This window comes from Hemitrygon akajei, chromosome 13 (assembly GCF_048418815.1).
Source record: "Hemitrygon akajei chromosome 13, sHemAka1.3, whole genome shotgun sequence".
In the NCBI taxonomy this organism is placed as follows: domain Eukaryota; kingdom Metazoa; phylum Chordata; class Chondrichthyes; order Myliobatiformes; family Dasyatidae; genus Hemitrygon; species Hemitrygon akajei.
In genome coordinates this window covers 89,851,489-89,874,849 of record NC_133136.1, presented here as the reverse complement: position 1 = coordinate 89,874,849, position 23,361 = coordinate 89,851,489, and the positions used below count along the sequence as shown (strand labels likewise).

General features: G+C 39.7%; 1 protein-coding gene across 4 annotated transcripts in view; it reads right to left on the bottom strand.

Moving 5' to 3' along the window:
* nup54 (nucleoporin 54) overlaps positions 1–23,361 on the bottom strand; it is a 66,697-nt gene that overhangs the window by 14,572 nt on the left and 28,764 nt on the right. Inside the window, exons 3-6 of one of the 4 annotated variants that reach the window (XM_073065067.1) lie at positions 20,680–20,754; positions 15,317–15,475; positions 6,650–6,730; positions 23–160 (exon numbers count right to left, since the gene is read on the bottom strand). In XM_073065067.1, coding sequence (XP_072921168.1) covers positions 23–160; positions 6,650–6,730; positions 15,317–15,475; positions 20,680–20,754 — 453 coding nt within the window. The remainder of the gene's footprint in view (positions 1–22; positions 161–6,649; positions 6,731–15,316; positions 15,476–20,679; positions 20,755–23,361) is intronic. The other 3 variants (XM_073065068.1, XM_073065069.1, XM_073065070.1) reach the window with 3 other exon arrangements.

Sequence of the window (23,361 nt, the reverse complement as noted above, 5' to 3'; positions counted from 1 at the left end):
AATCGCCTCCCTAAGAACTTACTTTGCTGTTGAGTGCCAAAACCACCAAATCCTCCAAGCGTGGAGCCAGCCACCAAACCAGGTGCCAGACCTGTGCTTGTACCTGTGCCAAATCCACCACCAAATCCAAACCCCTTATTCTGTGTATTCTGGAAAAGGCCTGGGAAACAAGGAGAAAAACAAATGGTGTTATAAAATCATAAAACACATGATAAACTTCCTTGGGGTAATCCAAGATTTACTGTAGCTCAGATTAATCTAATGGCAAAATAGTAATCACTTTATGTACATAAAGATAGGTAATTTGGAAAAACTAGCATAGCAGTGATTTATTAAGTAACTACTAGTTTTTCTTTAAAGTAAAAAATAATAGCCAAGCTCAATACGATATTGTACCCTTTGAATGCCAATAAAATACACATTCCAAAAGAAAGGCTTTACCTGAGGAATTTAGCATAGATACTACTGTCGTGCATCTCATGCAATAAGACAATGGGGAGAATATTCATCTTAATTTGTTGTAATTAAAAGAATACAAGTAATTGTATTGAACTCCATGCATTTAATTCTATTGATTTCAATGGAATGGGTACATGGAAAGACAAGAACAATAGACAGTCAATACACAGCAGCACTTTGGAGTAACATGCAATGCATTCCTCTCTTTGACATTTTCATAGTGCAACTTCAGAAACAGAAATAAAATTTGGCCTATGGTGAGATTTAAACCAATGATCCTCTCATCAAAAAAGGTAAATATATCAAAGTTATTCAGTCTACTTGACTATCAAATTGTTGTTAAGACTACTAACATTTCCTCATTTTGGGTTTCCTCAAGCAGGTTTTAATGCTTTTAACTTACAATTTCTGTTTACATTAATGAACTGCCTTGTCAAAAACACAGATATCATTTTGTTAGGTCTGAATTGTGCAGTCTGTTCCCTTAATATTTCAGTACTAACTGACTGAATTGTTTTCTCCTTCCTATCAATTCTTCTCACCATTTTATTATTGATTCACTGACGTACTTGCTGATTAAAGCTCCAACACTCACGTATCCAAATACTTGGTTACAAGACTCTCCCGCATTGTAAAGTTACAATTTTATCATAAATATACAAATTTATATAAAAGATCTTGATTTCTGCCAGGCTAAAACTGCTTCCAGATGCACTGTGCAGCCTTACTTCAGACCGTTCATATAGTCAACTGTTTCACTGTCATGGGAATAACAATGGGAAATCTAGTCAAATTTTCACTGGCTGCATATTTCTCATAGGATTATAGCCTACTAGAGAATCAGTGAACAGAGAGCATATATAAAACAAAAATGAGCAGCCTTCTGATACACTACCTCGCCTGGCACTCAGATGTGTTCCCAGGAATGAGAGTTCTAATGGAATTAATGCTAGAAGTCAGCACTGACAGAAACATAGATGAATGCTGGTACTCCTACAGCAATTAACTGATTAAGGTAATCTTATCACCTTATGTGGTATTGAATAATGTGTAATGGCTACCCAAGAAAGCTGGAGTGAGCTGTGCAACTGTTTAGCACTGAGATATAGTGGCAAGAACTGCCTTCTAAGTCAGTATGATGCCTGTGGTCCATTGCTGGAGATCAGCAGTGGCTGATCCACGTGTTGGCAGATAGCTGGAACCTACAGACTGGCTCTGCAGTTTTGTTCAGTTGAGAGATCTCCAGAATGGGAAGAGCTGTGCAGTCAATGGAAGAGAGCAGAGACAGAAGCTTCCATCACATCCAGTAGGAGGCAGTACTAGGAAGTACAGGAGTTGGGTGTTAGTCAAAGCCAGCCTCAACAGTGTGCACCGGACAGAGTGCACTCCTCACCATACCACCCCCATCAAATGCAGGAGGCTGCACTGCTTGCCCCACCCTACCCAATATCAGCCTTCACAGGCAGCCTCTACACATTACCTGTGTGGCTCACAGCATGCCACAATGCACTGTGATCACCATTAAAATGCAGAGGACTGAGCTTCATGCCATATTTCCATCACGGGAGTGTATAGCCTAAGCTGATGTTCCTCTTGCTTTTAGTAAATACATGTTATTTTTTCCAAAAAGTACCTATGGATTTTTGAAATCTAAGATCAATAGTGTTATAATGAATAAACACTGTAGGGTAGCGCTTTGTGGGATACTTGTGTAACGGAGACAAAACTTGGCACCAATCACATAAGGAGATATTAAGACAGGTGAATAAAAGGTTATAAAAAGGAATACGTTTTAAGCAACATCTTAAAGGGAGAGAGAGAATGAGAAAAGTTTTCAGGAATGGAATTCTAAAAGTTCATATTTTTGCAGCTGAGAGCACAGTTGTCAATGATGGAACAATTAATATCAACACTGATCAAGAGGCCCAAATTAAAAACTACAGAACTTTGGACAAATTCTAGGACCAGATGGGGATTTGAAACCAGAGTCTTAAAATCAGGATGAACTGCTAAAAGGGAAATTAGCTCAAGGGCAAGAGTGTTTATGATCATGATCAAAGATAATGTCTTTGGATTCCCAATATTTAGTTGCAATAACCTTTTGCTCATTAGGAACTGTACTGTTAAAGGCAGTAGAAGAGTGAAGATGGCTTTCATGAAAATATATGAAAGTGCCCCAATGATGCAGCGATTGGTGCAGCTTGTCTATCTTGATCTCTGTGGGGAGTTTGCACATTCTGCCTCTATACACAAAGGAGTATTGGTGGATTAACTGGCCATTATAAATTATCCCTAATGTAGGTTAAAAAAAAAGGAGGAATAACTAATGGGCATTTGCAGAAGAATAAATAGCAGAATTAAGGAAATAAGCACTGCAAATGAGACTGATGGGATTATTCTGTTGGAGGCAGGTATAAACGTAATGGACTGAATGGCCTTCTTGTGCATGTGAAAATTTGTTCTGTTTTCAAATCACATTGCTGACATGTAACAGGAGAATGGAAAGGGACCAACAGTACTAGATAGAGTAACAGTATAGGTGAGGGATCAGCAGACAATGCAGTTGATTCTCTGGTTACAACATAACAAGCACAAATATAACCAGGTGAGTGGGAGTCAGCTGAATGACAGTGCACGAATGAGAAGACTTAAAAACTGAAATCAGAGGCTAATTTACTTATCAGTCCTGATGATGAATAAGTAAACTCTGCTACATCCTTTCAAGTTTGCATGTCTTAGACTTAAATATAACAAAGAGGAACTCTACCCTTGGGGAGAGCAGCCAGGGCAAAGCTGAGTAATGGAATTAACTGAGTTATGGTTCAGAACAATCCTGAAGAAATGTCTTGAAAAAAGGACATCATCAGATCAATTTAGCTTCTAAGAGTTTTCCTGATCATCACAGACAGGGAGGAGAGGACAAAGGGCTTACACCTAGACTGGAACCTTGGAAATGGCCAAATAGATATATTGTGGATTCCTAGTAGAACGGAAGGGTTCCCAGTAGAAACAATTTTGAATCAGTGCACAGTTCTATTCATATCTGGTCTAAATGAATCGAAGTAGACTAGTGAATTTTTTTTTTTTTTTTAAACAGAACAAGTTGACTAGCAGGTGCAGGACAGATGTCAATAGTCTCTACACCTGGTCCTGACACAACTAGAAAACAAGGATATTTAGGTCAGAAAGCTCTTTCTGGATTTCAACACGACTGTCACACAGGCTTCAGTGAACGAACTCCGACTCTTCGGTCTAAATAACCCACTGTGCAACTGGGCTTTAGACTTCCTAACCAACGGATCTCAGATAGTCAGGATGCACCTCCGCTCCTCCCTCATCATCCTCAACATAGGTGCTCTCCAGGACTCTGTGCTGAGCTGATTGTTGAGAGCTGGACTACGCACATCAATACTCACAACCTTCTACAGGTGCATAGTAGACAGCATCCTAACATGCTGCATCACTGCACGGTAAGCAAACTGCACTATGGTGGGCAGGAAGGCTCTACAACTGGCAGTCAAAGCTGCCCAATGCATCATCGGCACCCGGATACCCACCATCATACAGAAAGGTGCTATAAAAGGGCCAGTAACATCATGAAGGATCTCACCCATCTACTCATGAATTGTTTGTCCCATTCCCACCTGTGAGGAGGCTATGTAGTATCCATACCAGGAACAAAACCGTTACTTCACCCAAGCAGTACAGATGATCAACACCTCCACATCCTTCCACGCCTCCCACCCCAACCAATAATTTATCATTTCCTGTCAGTCATCTTATGTATAGACACTCTTGTGCCTAGCGTCACTTTATGGACGTAGAATCAACCTACATATATAAGCTATTTTAGGTGTTTATATTTATTGTGCTCTTTATCCTATTTTTTTTGTGCTACATTGGATCAGGAGTAACAATTTAATTCTCCGTTACACTAGTGTATTGGAAATTACATTGAACAATCTTAATCTTTTGGGATGTGGACCAGGACTAGAGTCTATTGGCTGCTGTTTTATGAACAACAGCCCAGTGCTTCAGTGAGCAGACATTATAGTGTTCAACAGGAGTCTGGACTTCATCTCACTGTTGGGCCATTATTTTGAAATAGTGACCCACATTTCTAGATTCTCCCACATAAGGATGTGTTGCCCACGTCAAAACCCTCCAGAATATTTTGTGTTACATTTGGTGAACACCATAAAAGAATAGATTTTTATTTCTACTACCCTAGTTTAAAATTTAATTGAGAAGACATTTCAGTATTTCCAAAAGTTGCGTTAATATAGTTGCATTAATTTCAGAGATGAAGAATACTGGTCAGTAAAACCTTAATCCCTTAAATTGGCAGTTTGCAGATGGGACTAAAACTGACGGAATCATAAATAGTATGGAAGGTTTTCTTGAGCTACAGTGACATCAAAGTATTGATGAAATGGGCTGATAAAAGGCAGACAGAGTTCAATTCACATAAACGTGAGGTGGTACATTTTGGGAATACCAATGAGGCCAGGACATATACCATTAATTTGAAAGCACAGGTGAACAGGGAAACCTTGGAGAACAAGCGCAGAGATCCCTGAAGTTGGCAGTGGAAGGCACTTGCAATTCTGGTTTCATTAGTAAGGGCACTGAATACAAAAGCAAGAAGGTTATGTTCCAACTTTATGAAACTTTGGTTTGGCCTCAACTGAAGTACTGTACACATTTCTGGGTGCCACACTACAGGAAGGATGGGACAGTGCTAGAGAAGATACTGAGGATGCTCACCATAATGGAACATTTCAGTGATGAGCAGAGACTGGGGAAGATATTCTCGCTGGAGCTGAGGAGTAAAGAAGGGAGGTGACTGTGGTATATAAAATCATGTCAGGTATAGATAGACAGCAGGCAGCTTTCCCCACATCAGAGGTACACAAAACAAAGGGATTTAGGATAAGAGGGGAGAGATTCAAAGGAGACACGAGGCTTTTCCAACAAGAGATTGGTGAGTACCTGGAATGTACTGCCTGAGAGTCATTTAAGTGGGACACTGGCAGCCTTTAATTAAGTCTTCCGATCAACACTTCATGCTTCAACAAAGAAGGGTATGTGCCAAGCGCTGAGAATAGGGATTTGTGCGGGTGGGTGCCCAATGGTCATCAACAATGTAGTGGGCCCGTTTCCTTGTTGTACTTTAGAACTTTAACATGATTTAGATTACAATTTGAAAGCTTAGTTCCAATTATTCTACCACTATACTGCACTTTGTTTCAATTCCTGTACTGTAAAATTATCTATGGGATATTCTACCATACGGTCCCTGCAATTCCCTGAGGCATCAAATGGTATCTCATCCCATGGCAAAAACTGGCAACTTGAAGCACAAATTGAATATGGCACCAGAAGCAAATATTAACCCTTCAAATCTGTACAGGTTCTTGGTATAGTAGTTCTGTCAGTCTGATTTCATTACTCTTTACCTAAATTTCTGCAAATTAGCTTTCTCCTAGTATTTTCCCAATTTCTCTTAAAAGTCCATATGGATTCTGTTTTCACTATCTTGCAGGCAGTGAACTTCATATCAAAACTACCTGCTGAATTAAAAAAAAGGCTTCTCCCCCTTAGAACCCTTGTATCTTTTACCCATAAGTTTATCATCTCTGTCACACTGTATCATTGTATGTGTATGGCGAACAGCTTTCTTACATCAAATCTACTCTTGTCTTAGAGAACTCTAGCTTCTCCAGTCTAACCTAGCAAGTAGATTCTCATCCCTGGATCAAATGTAATAAGTCTTTTCAGCACATTCTCTGGCACTCCCACAACCTATACAATATCTCAATTGTGGCCCAACCAATAGCTCAACATAACTTCCCTGCTTTCCTACTCTGCGCATTGGTCAGGCCAAAACTAGATACTGCATCCATTTCTGATTATTGATCATGAAACACCATTGGTCACCATATTCCAGTCTAGAACTATTTACCCCTACTCTGTATTCAAGCCAATTTTCTATCCATGTTACTATTATTTATTTCCTTTTACAGAAATCTGCTGATTCAGTGACTTCCAGCTTATACCACTACACACAGCATTCAGTGCTGTTCCACTTCACCTTTATAATACAACACTACATTCAGCAAAGTGTTATGTGCACATAGGTGTTTCTCTAATTCTCTCTGGCAGGCATTTACCATTTTGTTTTTTTTACCTGTTACCCCAGAATTGGCAGGTGTTGAGAAACTGAAAGCAGGAGCAGCTGTCGTAGTTGTGCCAAACCCTCCAAAACCACCTATGTGGATATTTAAGAAAAATCAGTTCAACGAAAAGTAAAATAATTCGTTAACCTACATATTTGTGACCCATCATTATTTCAAAACATTAAAATATCACAATGTTCAGAGCTTTAGTAAATCCAAATTTCATCCAATTTCTCACTCCATAAATACAATCTCAGGCTAAAGGTTACAAGACAACAACAGATTAATAAAACCCTATTTACTCGTGAACAGTTCTACAATCTACTCCAGTAGAATGAGTCAAAGCTCCCTTTCTACCTCCAATAACTCAGAGCTCATCCACAGTTCATCAGTGCAAAGGGAACTTTCACAAACTACAAGAAACGTCTTGCTAAATCAAGAGAGTTGCCTGGCTTATTTGTGCAATCATCTACAATAAACCATCTTCTTTAAAATTAGATCAATTGCTTGGATTATTTGGAACTTCCTTCATGCAAGATCCATAGCCTGCAGATAAATTGAGAGCCAGTAAGACTTGATTAGCTGTAGTTAGGTTGATCACACAGCATATTATGAAACAAAATTTTGACTGATGAACAAGGTGTGTTACATGTCATTCCAAACCTTAAAATTCCAATCCAAATAATTTGAACTATATTACCAGATATGATATTCAAACCAGCTAACTTTAGAAAATAGCTTTCTGGATATTTCCAAATGATATTTAGGCTAATATTCTATTAAAGAATTATACAGACCAAGCAGTCTTACATCAGGAAAACAAGTCTTCCTTCCTATCAAGTTCAAGTTGACCATGAAGCATCTATTTACACCAATCCCATTTTATTCTTCTCATATTCCCCTCAACAAACCCCAGATTTGACCACTCAACTGCACACCAGGGGGAATTTACAGCTGCCAACCCACACATCTCTGGGAGATGGGAAGAAACCAGAGCTGCACACAGTCACAGGGAGAACATGTAAACGTCACTCGTCCGAGCATTGAACCCAGGTCACTGGAACAGTGAGACAGCAGCTCTACCAGATGGGCCATGGTGATACGATGATACTGCCGCTGATACTGCATTAATGAACATACAATCACTTTTGAGGTGAAACACAAGTCATAAACCAGGCTCATCGAAAGTTTAAATTAAAAAGCATTCTACAAAAGAAAATAGTAGTTCTGATGAGATTCAATCTCTAAAAAGTGTATCCTGTTCTTCTTGGTCACAGATGCTTTTGTGTACTTTAATTTCAAAAACAAATCCAGATTCAATAGCTATATTATGACAGCAAGAATAAACTGTCATAATAATTATTCAATCATATTTATTTATTTAAAATAAATATTTGACAAATGCACCAGCTACTATAAAACAATTTTCTCTTCACCTCCACCAACTGAGTGAAGTGAGAACAAACACCAAGTACAGTGGACAGAATTTGTAAAATTATGAAAATTAATTTTTTGATTAAATTTTGTCAGACACTGAATCACAATCTATCATGCCACGATGGCAAAGGTAGTTTCAATATTTTATTTCCATTGTTTAATGATGGGTCACAAACATCTACCAAAAATACAATACAGCTAGAGAGTCTACATTATGATACCTTTTAAACTGAATGAGTTGTAACATTGAAAGATGGAATGACCCTTTCTCACTCGGTTACTACAGAAATTATGCCAAAAAATTAAAAACTCAAATGAATTACAAAAATCTCTACAATGAAATACAAGATGAAGACAAGTTGCCCATGCATACCACTTTACAAATAATGTTCAAAGTGATCTCAAACTGCACACTAACTTCTATACAAGTCTATCAAACATCCTATAAAGTGACATTTAAAGCAAAAGAACACAAGATTTAAGAGAGGAAAATTCCTGGCCCATTTCTAAAACCAGTAGAAAATATACCCATCTCAACTACTCTGCAAGTGTACTAAGATTTGAACAGACAGTTAAACACTGATGCTACAAACTAATATTTGAAATGATCTTCTGCAAACTTGCAAAGTGAACTTCTTCCCTTTTACTTTGAGCCATGAACATATCTATTTTAAAAATAAATTAACTTTTCTTGTTAAATTGCAGATAATGGAATTTCTAATTCAAATTTTCATGTGTCCCACAGGAGTAATCTTATGAACTGGGACTTCAACACTGCACTTGCCACATCACAAATGTCCACAGTTTCATCTACTACACTATTACTACTGTCACACAGGATAAGTGACTCAGAAATAGTTATAGTTATTCCCACCATTGAAGACATCATCAGAAGGAGGAGCCTTAAGAAGGTGGTATCCATCATTAAGAACCTTCACCATCCAGGATATGCCTTTTCTTATTATTACTACTGAGGTGGTGGTACAGGAGTCTGACACACTCAGTGTTGTAGGAATAGCACCTTCTCTTCAATCAGATTTCTAAACAGTCCATGAACACTATTTCATTCTTCCTGTTTTGCACTATTTATTTTTGCAACTTACAGTAATTGTTATGTCTTGAACTGTATTGTTGCCACAAAACAACACATATCACAACATATGTCAGGGATCATAAACCTGATTCTGAACATAATTAACTCATACAAGTGTAGCAGCAAATGGATGTCTAACATCAGGAACAATTTGGCTTCAAATTCCATGCATAATCAAATCAACATACCCTCTCAAGTATATTTATTATAATTTGTTTCTATGCCCTTTAATGAGTTTTAGTCAAATATCCTTTTCCTTTTCTTATTGCCCAACAACAATTAAAGGGAATGCCAGAATATTGCACGTACAGTAAAAAAAACCATTTTTGTAAACAATATAAAAGAGTGAACAACCATTTAATGAAACTGGTCATGTGGCACACCAATTTAAACGGGGGGAAAAAATCTGACAATTTATTACAAATGCAATTGAGCCAAATCAGATCCAGCTGATAGAATGCACAATACTTCCAAGCAATAAACATTCTCATTTCCTAATCTCACAGTGTCAATTTCTACAGTAAGACTTAAAGATAAATGTAATAGTGCATGTGGATATCTGATTTTTAACATGTTCACAAGAATTCAAAGTTCAAAGTAAATTGTATTGTCAAAGTATATAAATGAGACCATATACAACCCTGAGATTCATTTTCTTGTGAATCTATAGAATAGTAACTATAACAAGATCACTGAAAGACCACCCAACTAGGGCGTTCAACCATAGTGTAGAAGATCATAAACTGCGCAAATGCAAATATAAATAAATAACAATAAATTAACAAGACCACAGGATGAAGAGTCCTTGAAAGTGAGTCCATTGGCTGTGGGAACATTTCAATTATGGAATAAGTGAAGTTGAGTAAAGTTATCTCCTTTTGTTCAACAGCCTGATGGCTGAGGTGTAGTAACTGTTCTTGAACCTGGTGGTGTAATTCCTGAGGCTCTTGTACCTTCTACCTGATGGCGGCAGCGAGAAGACAGCAAGATCTGTGTGGTGGGGATTCCTGATGATGGATGCTGCTCTCATATGACAGTGTTTCATGTAGTTGTGCTCAATGGTTGGGAGGGTTTTACCCATGAATGCATATATAAAGGTAACATTTGAACAGTTAGCATACAAACTGTGTGAGCCTAAGCTGTGTTTTGCTTTTGTTTATTAACTTGAATACAACAGTTGGCTGATTTTAATAAAAGTTGCAAGAAATAAAGAGGGCCTATTTACAACTATAAAAGGAAATTAATCAATATAACCAAATGTCATCACTGTGTATCTGAACTTTTTAAGTTTTAATTTTGGCTTACATCATTTGCACTTTTTTCTTTTATTGCTAGTTAAAAATCAACAATTTTGCTCATGATCAGATCCATTAACCCATGCACACCAACTCCACCCAAATCTTGTCAATTCTTATTCTAACAATGCACACAAAATGCTGCAGGAACTCTGCAGGCCAGGTAGCATCTAGGAAAAGAGTACAATCAATGTTTCCAGCCAAAACCCTTCAGCAGGACTGAAGTAAAAAGCTGAGGAGTAGATTTAAAAGGTGGGGGGGAAGGAAGAGAGAAAGACAAGATGATAGATAAAACCTGGAGGGGCAAAGATGAAGTAAAGAGCTGGGAAGTTGATTGATGTAAGAGACAGAAGAACATGGAAGAAAGAAAAGGGGGAGGAGCACCAGAGGGAGGCAATGGGCAGGCCAGGAGTTAAGGTGAGAGAGGGAAAAGTCAAGTCAAGTCAACTTTTATTGTCGTTTCGACCATAACTGCTGGCACAGTGCATAGTAAAAATGAGACAACGTTTTTCAGGACCATGGTATACATGACACAGTACAAAAACTAGACTGAACTACGTGATTAAAAAAAAAACACAGAGAAAGCTACACTAGACTACAGACCTACACTGGACTGTATAAAGTGCACAAAAACAGTACCGGCATTACAATAAATAATAAACAGGACAGTAGGGCAAGGTGTCAGTCCAGGCTTCGGGTATTGAGGAGTCTGATAGCTTGGGGGAAGAAACTGTTATATAGTCTGGTCGTAAGAGCCCGAATGCTTCGGAGCCTTTTCCCAGACGGCAGGAGGGAGAAGAGATTGTATGACGGGTGCATGGGGTCCTTCATAATGCTGTTTCCTTTGCGGATGCATTGTGTAATGTAAATGTCCGTGATAGCGGGAAGAGAGATCCCAATGATCTTCTCAGCTGACCTCACTATCCGCTGCAGGGTCTTGTGATCTGAGATGGTACAATTTCCGAACCAGGCAGTGATGCAGTTGCTCAGGATGCTCTCAATACAACCCCTGTAGAATGTGATAAGGATGTGGGGTGGGAGATGGACTTTCCTCAGCCTTCGCAAAAAGTAGAGACGCTGCTGGGCTTTCTTTGCTATGGAGCTGGTGTTGAGGGACCAGGTGAGATTCTCCGTCCGGTGAACACCAAGAAATTTGGTGCTCTTTACGATCTCTACCGAGGAGCCGTCGATGTTCAACAGGGAGTGAATATGCCCTCATCCATGCCCTCCTGAAGTCAACAACCATCTCTTTTGTTTTGTTCACACATTAAGAGACAGGTTGTTGGCTCTGCACCAGTCTGTTAGCCACTGTACCTCCTCTCTGTAAGCTGACTCGTCGTTCTTGCTGATGAGACCCACCACGGTGGTGTCATCGGCAAAGTTGATGATATGGTTCGAGCTGTGTGTTGCAGCACAGTCATGGGTCAGCAGAGTGAACAGCAGTGGTCTGAGCACGCAACCCTGGGAAGCCCCCGTGCTCAGTGTGATGTTGTTGGAGATGCTGCTCCCGATCCGGACTGACTGAGATCTCCCAGTCAGGGAGTCTAGGTGATGGGAAATGGTGAAGGAGGGAGAGTGGAGGGCATTACCAGAAGTTTGAGTAATCGATGTTCATGCCATCATGTTGGAGGCTACCCTAATGGAATATCAGGTGTTGTTCCTCCAACCCAAGTGTGGCCTCATCACAACAGTGGAGAAGGCCAAGGATGGACATATCGGAATGAGAATGGAAAGTGGACTGGAACGTAGATGCTTGGCGAAGCGGTCTCCCAATCTATGATGGGTCACACCGATATACAGGAGGCCGCAACGGGTGCAAAAAACACGGTATACGACCCCAACAGATTCACAGGTGAAGTGTCACCTCACCTGGAAGCACTGGCCTCCTATATATTGGTGAGACCCGACATAGATTGGGAGACCGCTTCGCCAAGCACTTACGCTCAGTCCACCAGAAAACGTGGGATCTCCCAGTGGCCGTCCATTTTAATTCCACTTCCCATTCTTATTCTAATATGTCCATCCTTGGCCTCCTCCACTGTCATGATGAGGCCACACTTAAGTTGGTGGAACAACACCTTACATTTAGGTAGCCTCCAGTCTGAAACATCAATTTCTCTAACTTCCAGTAGTGCCCCTCACCACACCCCCTTCACCATTTCTCACCTCTTCTCCCTCTCTCACCTTATTTCCTTGCTCGCCAATTGTCCCCCTCTGGTAAACACAAAGTACACTGCAGATGCTGTGGTTAAATCAAGACGTACAAAAAAGCTGGATGAACTCAGCAGGTCGAGCAGCATTCATTGAAAGAAGCAGTCAATGTTTCCTCTGGTGCTCCTCCCCCTTTTTTTCTTTCCATGGCTTTCTGCCTCTTTCACCAATCAACTTCCCAATTCTTCACTTCATCCCTCCCCCTCTAGGTTTCACCTATAACCCTGTGTTTCTCTCTCCCCTTCCCCCACCTTTTAACTCTACTCCTCAGCTTTTTTCTCCAGTCCTGCTGAAAGGTTTTGGCCTGAAATGTCGACTGCACTTTTTTCCATAGATGCTGCCTGGCTTGCTGAGTTCCTCCAGCATTTTGTGTGTGTTACTCAGATTTCCAGCATCTGCAGATTTTCTCTGGTTTTTACTCTTATTCTGATCCAGTTTAATCATACTGTGTTCATTTCTACAAGTATCTGTGGCACAAAAATCACTGTGATCAATCTTTCTTAGAAAAGTCATACTTCTATTCTGACTGATGAACAAGGAAGTGTGTTACATGCAATTCTAAACAAAATTTCAAAATCAAGCAAGCATCAGGAAAATGCACATGTGAAAATTAACAACGAAAGAAGTACCGATAGTTTGAAAAAAAGTGTCTTCAATTTAAAGTGCTAATGAGGGAAGAGAAATGAAAGCTGTAAACATGAATAGAAATGATATGTACAAACAAGCTCTTAGACAGCTAAAGTAAGAACATCTTTTAGCATAACTCTGAGGAAGAAAGTTATTTGCTTAGCCAAGACTAATAAATATTATGTCATCAGACATTCTATTAAAAACAAAAGTTTCTATACTTGAATCATTATAGGAGTTTAAGTTTCTGAATCACATCGTCACTTTAACAATGTAAGATAAACCCACTTGAAAACACAGTCATTTTGACCGGTGATAACCAGAGGTACCTCCTGCGTATTTTCAGCAGTTTGTTTTACACCAGGCAGCTACTGATAATAGCCAGGAAACAACTCCCATTCATCAGAGCTTATTTCTAAATTGCACACGAACTACAAAACAGGTTAAAGATGATAGGGGAACCTGCACAGTTATCTACAAAACCACTGAAAATATGTACTCTAATTAATGGTCTGGGTCTGCCCTTCCTTGTCAGAAGCAGGTACGCTTATCTCACCTGTCTGTCCTTGGCCCTCTCCTCCACCATGAGGACAAATGCAAACTACAGAAACAACATCTCACGTTCTGCCTGGGTCGACCACAACCAAACAGATTGAACACTGAACTTTCCAGTTTCAAGTAACCCATACTCCTGTTTCAGCCAGTTCCTCTTGCATTCCCTCTTATTTTTAATGCCACCCTCCAGAACCCTGCTACATAGTTTCTTTCCACTTACCTTCCTAGTTCTGTCTGCCTAACACCCATACACTGGTCCCCTATCAGCATACAGGAGTGAGATTGAAAATCTGGCTGAATAGTGCCACAACAACCACATCTTACTCAATGTCAGCAAGAACTGATTATTGACTGTAGAAGGAGGAAATTAGAGGTCCAAGAGTCAGTCCTCATCAGGGGATCAGAGGTGGATAGAGTTAGTAACTGTCCAGTAGAACTAATTCCACCTACTGTATTTCCTGTTTAGAATTAAACCTCTGACTTGTTTCACAGTAGAAAAATAGCACACTGGAAAAGTAGCAGCAACAAAGAAACACATAGGTGCTTGATGAAATGTTTCAGCATTTGCTGGGGCATAGATACAAATCTAATTGTGTTATGATATTAAAGGAAGAGACAAAGCAGGAGCACTTTGTCAACAAAGAGGTAAAGTAGTTTCTTCTCCAAGCACAGTAAATTTAGTAAGATGTAAGCCGCATCAGTTACAAAAACTAGTGGTGTATCACCCAGTAAAGTGATTACACAAATTTTATTATTATAGAAAACTGCATTATTCTCCTTAGATTTATTATTCAAATTAATGAGGGGAAAAGTAAAAGTAAGATAATGGCTAAATATTGGAAAATTATCTTTTTTTTTAAAAAAAAAGCTTTATAGTCTTAATATGATCCAATCTCAATACAAAGATGAAGGCACCAGAATCAATGGAACTGTCAAAAATATTTAGAATGATACTTGAAAAGCCAAGAAGTACTGAAAAAGCAAATGGATAGATCCAGCACAAAAAAAACATAGAATGAATAATCTACTCCTACACTGAGACTCTGTGATTAACAAATATATAATGCTCCCTGAAATACACATTAAATAAACTGATATAATCAGATTCCACTACTTTGATGCTGACAATACAGTCTGACAGCCACTTCTGAGCGACCTCAATAATGTTGCTGCAATGCAGAAAACAAATACAATCTGATAAACGCTGATATACAGTGAATCAAAACTAATTTTAAAATCTGACAATTGTACCTACCATCAAATGCTTATTTCTCTCGTGCAACATTCCCAATTGCATGAACCATGTTACAGCAACATTGAGTTACTCAGCTGCAGATCTATTAATTTAGGGCTCAAAGGTTTCATTCAGAAACAAAAAAGAATCAGATGAAATGTTGGAATGAAATAAATGAATGTATTAAAAATAACTTGCCACTTTGCTTGCAGTGGCAGGAAACTACCTGTGCCAGCCAAGCCACTACTGCCAAAACCAAAAGCTGTAGTTGTAGCTGCACCAAAACTTCCGATATTTAAGCCAACTGCAGTGTTAGCGTTTAGTCCGAAACCCCCAAAATTAAAGCCACTGGCTGTAGTATTTGTAGCTCCAAGCCCACCAAAACCTGTAGAAAAGGAAGCACTGTAAAACCAATGCAAGAAATGGTTAGTTGAAATTACAACATTTTATAAAAGGTTCCAAACCAAGCATTGAGATCTTTCAATGTGAACTTTCCTCAGAGCAGACAGAAATACATAGGATATTAAATGGAAAATTCATCTGGAATTCATTAGAAAAAATACAGAACAGTGGCACATTTAACATCTGTAGAATATTGTAACAATATTATAGATCTAAAATATTTAATGCTATATTTGGCTAGCTAAAACACTTATTGATGAAAAGGTATTGTAAATTTGATGATTTTATATATATATATATATATATATATATTACTACCCGCATTAACAAATACTACATCTTATCTACAATCCCAGCTAAAAACATTTAATGTCACTACCATGTATATTTTCACATTAAATAGTATAATGAAGTTCAGTAAAACTCAATCCAGCAATCACCTGAAACCAAAGGAGTTGAACAGATTGACCAAGGGCGAGTTTACTGCTTCCCACTACCTATTGTATGCAAATCAGAAATCTTGTGACAATGCAAGGAAGATCAATGATTACATCAATTATCATGGAATTCTACCATTGGTACATTTGATCTACTGCAACTTCTAACTGATCTTCTCAATCATTATGTCTAAGGAAATCACATATTTTTCATTTAATCCTTTCTGTTTAAGGCTCTCTAAAGACTGAAAAGTTGCAATTTTAAAATAACACTTTTTGACAAATGCTAAATTATCTGTGTAATCATTTCCCTCCAGCATTGTCTGACAATAGAGGTGATTTAAGTGGCAACCTCTTAGGTGTATTTGTAGCACAAGAGAGGATATGTAAAATAATCCTACAATACTGACTGTTCTAAGCTTCTATGTTCCTCTTCAATCTTTGATATTTCTAAACAGCTTGCATGGATATGGTAACTTCAACATCGCAAAAAATTCAGGTAATACCAGAGAGTGACTGTGGGGAAAGGGGGTGGGGGGAAGAGGGTTTCAAAATGTAAACATAAATAATGAAGTATCAGGAGGTAGAAGAGTTATCAGTTTGAGATTAAGGAAATTGGACCTGATTGGCTGAAAAAGACTGATAAAATGGATTTCTGGATAGGATAGTTGTCCCTTGACATTCAGGATGAATTACTTCTTCATAGTTTTGTGGGATTTGAGGTAACTGACGAGGTCAACATGAGAACCACAAACTCTTCTTCAGATGTGGCAGGAGTCACCTGACAGGTGGATGGTGCCTTTCTTCTACCACTTATACAGGATTTCTGTGTGCACCCAATAGATTCTCAATTCTCAATGTTTCTTTGCCATTCTGAATGGCGATGGGCTTGAGATTCCCAAGAGTTGGTGGAGATGTTGCCACTTTTGAAGGCAGCTTTATGTACATCCTTGAATTGCCTTTTCTGCCTATTGGCATTTTTTCCCCTGTAAGTCAGAATGGAGTGTCTGCTTCAAGACTAGTGTCGAGCACATAAAAAACACACCATGCCTTTTGGAGCCGTCTGAGTGTAATTAGGGCCTCAGTACAGGGGATGCTGAACAAGGAGGGGATATGCATATTGTTTATGGTCCCTGCAATTCAAAGGGCCCCTGAAACAAAATATTAACTGCATTCCCTTCCCACAGATGCTACTCGACCAGCTGAGTTCTTCCTGCAGTTTCTGTCTGACTTTCAGATTCCAGCATCAGCAGTTTTGTTTTCTGACATAGTTTTGCTTACCTTTCCAGTAAATGTGGAAGATTCTGCTGAGAAAGCACAGGTGTTACCTTTCAAGAGCTTGAGGTGACAACAAATCAGTAGCACCAAACATTTAAGATAACTTGTAAATCTCAGCAAGGATGTATTCCAGTGAGGAAGAAAGGCTCATTATGAGAAGGCTGCACCAAAGGTAGCTGACTAACAAAGTGATGGGATCAAATTGAAAGAAAAAGTGTAAGATATGGCGATTAATCGTAGGCTAAAAGATTGGGATTTTTTTTAAAGAAATCTGTAAGGGTAACCAAAAGAAAATGGAAGCTGAAGACAGAGATTGAAGTACACTAACAAACAAAACAAAATCAGACAAGAGCTTCTAAGATCAAATGTAAAGAGAAGAACACCTGGAGTAAATTCTGATTCTTTAGGCAATGAGACAAGAAATTGACTGGGCAAATCACAGAAATGGCTGAGATTCCAATCAACCATGTTGGATCAGGCCTCATAACAGGAGATAGGAGACACTTACCAATAGGTTTAAAGAAAAATAAACTTCCCAATCCTTTGGCTATAGGAAAGCAGGAACTGAAATCATAGAAACACACCCATAATAATGGAGCTAAAGGCCAACATGTGCTCTGGACTTGTTGACCTGCATCCTAAGTGGCTACAGAGCTACTCAATGTGTTGGTTGTAATCTACCAAAGTCCCTTGCCTTCTAGAGAGATAACAGAGGATCTAAAAAGCGTCCAACTAATACCACAAAGGGAGAGAAACTATCATAGGAAACCACAGTCTATCACTAGGAAATATCTAGAACCCATTATCAAGTAATAATAGCTGGACACCTAGAAAATTGCCAGACAATTGACAACCAAGCTAAACTCATCAACTTCATCCACTTTACCTCCAACTTCCACCTGCCCTCAAATTTACTTGGTCCATTGCTGACACCTCCCTCCCATTTCTTGATCTGTCTCTATCTCTGGAGACAGCTTATCTACTGATGTCTATTACAAACCCACAGACTCTCACAACTACCTGAACTATACCTCTTCTCACCCTGTAAAAACACCAACCCCTTCGCTCAATTCCTCCATCTCTGCTGCATCTGCTGGAAGAATTAGGCTTTTCATTCCAGAACGAAGGAGATGTCCTCCTTCTTCAAAGAAAGGGGCTTCGCTTCCTCCAAAATCAAGGCTGCCCTCAGCCGTATCTCTTCCATTTCACGCACATCTACTCTCTCCCCATCCTCCTGTCACCTAACCAGGGATAGGGTCCTTCTTGTCCTCACCTACCACCCCACCAGCCTCCGCATCCAACACATAATTCTCCACAACTTCCACCATCTCCAACAGAATCCCGCCACCAAGTACATCTACCCCACCCCCCACTTTCAGCTTTCCGCAGGGATCACGACCTCCACGATTCCCTTGTCCATTTGTCCCTCTCTACTGATCCTCCTCCTGGCATTTATCCTTGCAAGCAGAACAAGTGCCACACCTGCTCCTACACCTCCTCCCTCACAACAATTCAGGGCCCCAAACAGTCCTTCCAGGTGAGACAAGTCTTCACCAGTGAGTCTGATGGGGTCATCTACTGTGTTTGGTGCTTCCGGTGTGGCCTCCCATATATTGATGAGACCCAACATAGATTGAAAGATCACTTCGCTGAGCACCTATACTCTGTCCACCAGCAAAAGCAAAATCTCCCAGTGGCTATCCATTTCAATTCCATTTCCCATTCCCATTACGATATGTCCATCCATGGCCTCTTCCTCTATCATGAAGAGGCCACACTTAGGTTGGAGGAACAACACTTATGAATATATTCTGTCTGGGTAGCCTCCAACCTGATGGCATGAACATCAATTTCCTGAACTTCCAGTAATGCCTCCCCCCTCACTGTTCCCCATCCCCTTTTCCCTCTCTCACCTTATCTCGTTGCTTGCCCATCACCACCCTCTGGCATTTCTCTCCCATTTTCTTTCTTGCATGACCTCTGTCCTTTTCTATCAGACTCCCCCTTCTCCAGCCCTGTGTCTCTCTCACCAATCAACTTGCCAGCTCTTTACTTCATCCCTCCCCCTTCAGGTGTCACCCATGACCTTGCATTTCTCTCTGCCCTCCCCCCACCATTTAAATCTACTCCTCAGCTTTTTTTTTTACTCCAGTCCTGCTGAAGGGTCTTAGTCTGAAACATCCACTGTACACTTCTCCATATATGCTGCCTGGTCTACTGAGTTCCTCCAGCATTTTGTGTGTGTTGCTTGAGCAGAGTCAGTGCAGTTTTATGAAAATATTCAACAAAATGCTCAAACAGGGTGGATTAGCGGGAACCAGCAGCAGTTGTATTTCTAAAAATCATTCAATAAGGTCCTAAAGAAAACTGTTGCATAAGAATGCATGGCATTAACTGGCATGGACTGATTTCAAAGTAAATTTATTACCAAAGTTTATATATGCAACTATTGTATATTGTGAAAAGAACATAAGAGCTTAGAAAGGGATGTAGATAATGTGACTGAAAAAAAATGACAGGAGTATAACATGGGAAAATGGGTGTTTATCTATTTGATAAGGAAGAAAGCAAAAACAATTATTTAATCATACTAAGATAGTAAAAGGTACCTAGGGGAAACCTGGCACTTGAAATACAAGAGTTAATATACAGATGCAGCAAGCAATTACGAAGGCTAATGAGACACTGGTCTTTATTACAATAGATATGAAGTAGAGAAATAAGAATATTTTGATGCAGCTTACATGATACTGGTGAGAATGCATCAGGAGATAGCATACAGTTCTGCATACTTAATGAAGAATGTAGTTGCACTGGAGATAGTGTCAAGAAAACTGATTCCTCAAATGAAAGAGTTCACACATGAATCAATTTTGTGCAGGTTCATCCTATACTCACTGGATAAAAAAAGGTGGTGATTTTACTGAAACTCATACGATTCCAAGGACAATTGATGGGCAAATGTACAGAGGAAGATTCTTTAGTGGAGTTATTTAGAACTTGAAGACATAATTTCAAAACAAATAATCATTCATTTCACACAAAGATGAGGAAATTCTTCTCAGAGGATCAAAAACTTTTGGAATTCTCTACCAGAAAATGCTCTGAAGGTAGGATCACTGAATATATTTGCGTAGAGATTGTCAGTTATTTGAACTGCAAGGGAGTCAAGGAGCACGGGAGAGTGAAATCGAGATCAAGACTGAATGTGCCATGATTATAGTAAATGGTGGAACAACCCAAAGGGCTAACAGGCCTACTCCTGCTTATGATCTATTACTCAAAATTGATGAATAAATGTTAAGCCACTCTGACAATTATTTCCAAGAAACATTTCAAAACAAGTTCACTGCTCTACAGCCAGAGAAATGCAGTATATACACTTAGAATCTGCTGGAATTTTAAAGTGTAATAGTTGATTACTGAAACATCTTAGAACCACAAATGTGCCAGTACCAAAATATTCTAGTACCTGTAGATGCTCCAAATGGAAATCCTGTTGTCTGCGCACTTGTGGTGGTAGTAGTGGTTCCAAATGGAGCAAAACCTGTACAAAGCCAAAATATGCAAATGTTAATTTTAACGTAACTCAGAATTTAATGCATTAAATTTTAAATTGAGATTTCCCTTAAAGAATCTCGCTCAAATAACCAGCTCAGGTTTCTCTTAAAAGATCTTTTGTAATCTGATCCACAGCTTCAACATTGTGTGTCACCATTTCAATTTTAAAACAATTCCAGCTTTCCTATTCATCATTCAGAAGGAAAATGGAATACTTCTTTCCAACTTGCATTTTCAAATTTCACAGAAGAACACGATAAACACTGGAGAGATTTTGACGGAATCAGCATACTTACTACCAAAGCACTAAACTTCCCTCTCTTCTTGGCAACCAACAACAGACAGTGAATTATGAGCCCCACAGGAAACAATAGTGGCCAAGGGTAAAATGTATGGGTCTGGTTTGCCACATCTTCTATTTGATTTGGGAAAACTATGCAAATAGTTTGAAATCATATTTCTCAGCCTGTAACATAGTTTTGTAGCTCCAACGTTAATAGAGAAATTCTCTGGTTAGATTAAATTCACAAGGCAGAAGGTCCCGATGGAGCACATGGTAAGGCTCTGAAAACCTGTGCCAACCAACTAGCGGGAATATTCAAGGACATTTTCAACCTCTCACTGCAATGGGCAGAAGTTCCCACTTGCTTCAAAAAGGCAACATACCAGTGCCTAAGAAGAATAATGTGGGCTGCCTAAATGACTATCGACAGTGATTAAATGCTTTGAGAGGTTGGTTATGATTAGACTGAACTCCTGCCTCAGCAAGGACTTGGACCCACTGCAATTTGCCTATCAATGGGTCAATGACAGACGCAATCTCAATGGCTCTCCACACGGCTTTAGACCACCTAGACAACACAAACAGGTTGCTGTTCATCGACTTTCATATCATCATTCCCACAATCCTGACTGAGAAGTTGCAGAACCTGGGCCTCTGTATCTCACTCTGCAATTGGATCCTCGACTTCCTAATGCTGGAAGACCACAGTCTGTGCAGATTGGTGATAACATATCCTCCTCGCTGACGATCAACACTGGCGCACCTCAGGGGTGTGTACTTAGCCCATTCCTCTACTTTCTATATACACATGACTGTGTGGCGAGGCATAGCTCAAATACCATCTACAAATTTGCTGACAATACAACCATTGTTGGTAGAGTTTCAGATGGCGACGAGAGGGCATGCGGGAGTGAGATATGCCCACTAGTGGAATGGTGCCGTAGCAACAACCTGGCACTCAACATCAGTATGACAAAAGAGCTGATTATGGATTTCTGGAAGGGTAAGATGAAGGAACACATACCAATCCTCAGAGGAATCAGAAATGGAGAGAGTGATCAGCTTCAAGTTCCTCAGTGTCAAGATCTCTGAGGATCTAACCAGATCCCAACACATCAATGTAGTCTTAAAGAAGGCAAGACAGCAGCTATACTTTATTAAGAGTTTGAAGAGGTTTGTCATTAGATTATGAGGACATTCAGTCCTCGTTTATTGTCATTTAGAAATGCATGCATGCATTAAGAAATGATACAATGTTCCTCTGGAGTGATATCACAAAATAAAAAAAAAAGGACAAACCAAGACTCACACTGACAAAACCACATAATTATAGCATATAGTTACAGCAGTGCAAAACAATACCGTAACTTGATAAATGCAGACCATGGACGCGATTTAAAAAGTCTCAAGTCCTGATCGACTCCAATCATCCTGATATCAGGCAGCAAACAGGAGAACTCTCCCTGCCATAAACTTCCAGGCGCTGACAATGCCTCGGAAGCACCCGATGACAGCAGACTCCGAGTCTGTCCGAAAACTTCGAGCCTCCGACTAGCCCCTCCGATACAGCTTCCCGAGCGCCATCGACCTCATCCCGGCCGCTGAAACAAGCAAAGCCAAGGTCTCGGAGGCCTTCTCCTCCAGAGATTCCGGACCACACAGTAGCAGCAGCAGTGAAACGGGAATTTCAGAAGTTTCTCCAGATGTTCCTCCACGCTCTCACGTCTGCCTCCATCAAAACAGGATTGTGCACAGATCCCCACTTAACACGTAACGGATATCCATTCTCCAGAGAGGCCGCACGCGCATGTCAACAAATGCACTCAAAAACTTCTATAGTTGTACCATGGACAGCATTCTGACAGGCTGCACCACTGTTTGGTATGGAGGGGCTACTGCACAGGACCAAAAGAAGCTGCAGAAGGTTGTAAATCTAGTCAGCTCCATCTTGGGCACTAGCCTACAAAGTACCCAGGACATCTTTAGGGAGTAGTGTCTCAGAAAGGCAGCGTCCATTATTAAGGATCCCCAGCACCCAGGGCATGCCCTTTACTCACTGTTACCATCAGGTAGGAGATTCAGAAGCCTGAAGGCACACACTCAGCTATTCAGGAACAGCCTCTTCCCTCTGCCTTCCAATTCCTAAATGGACTTTGAAGCTTTGGACGCTACCTCAGTTTTTTTTTAATATACAGTATTTTTTTGCACTTTTTTTTAAAAAAAATCTATTCAATACACTTAATTGATTTACTTGTTTATTTATTGGTTTATTTTATTTATTATTTTTTTCTCTTTCTCTCTGCTAGATTA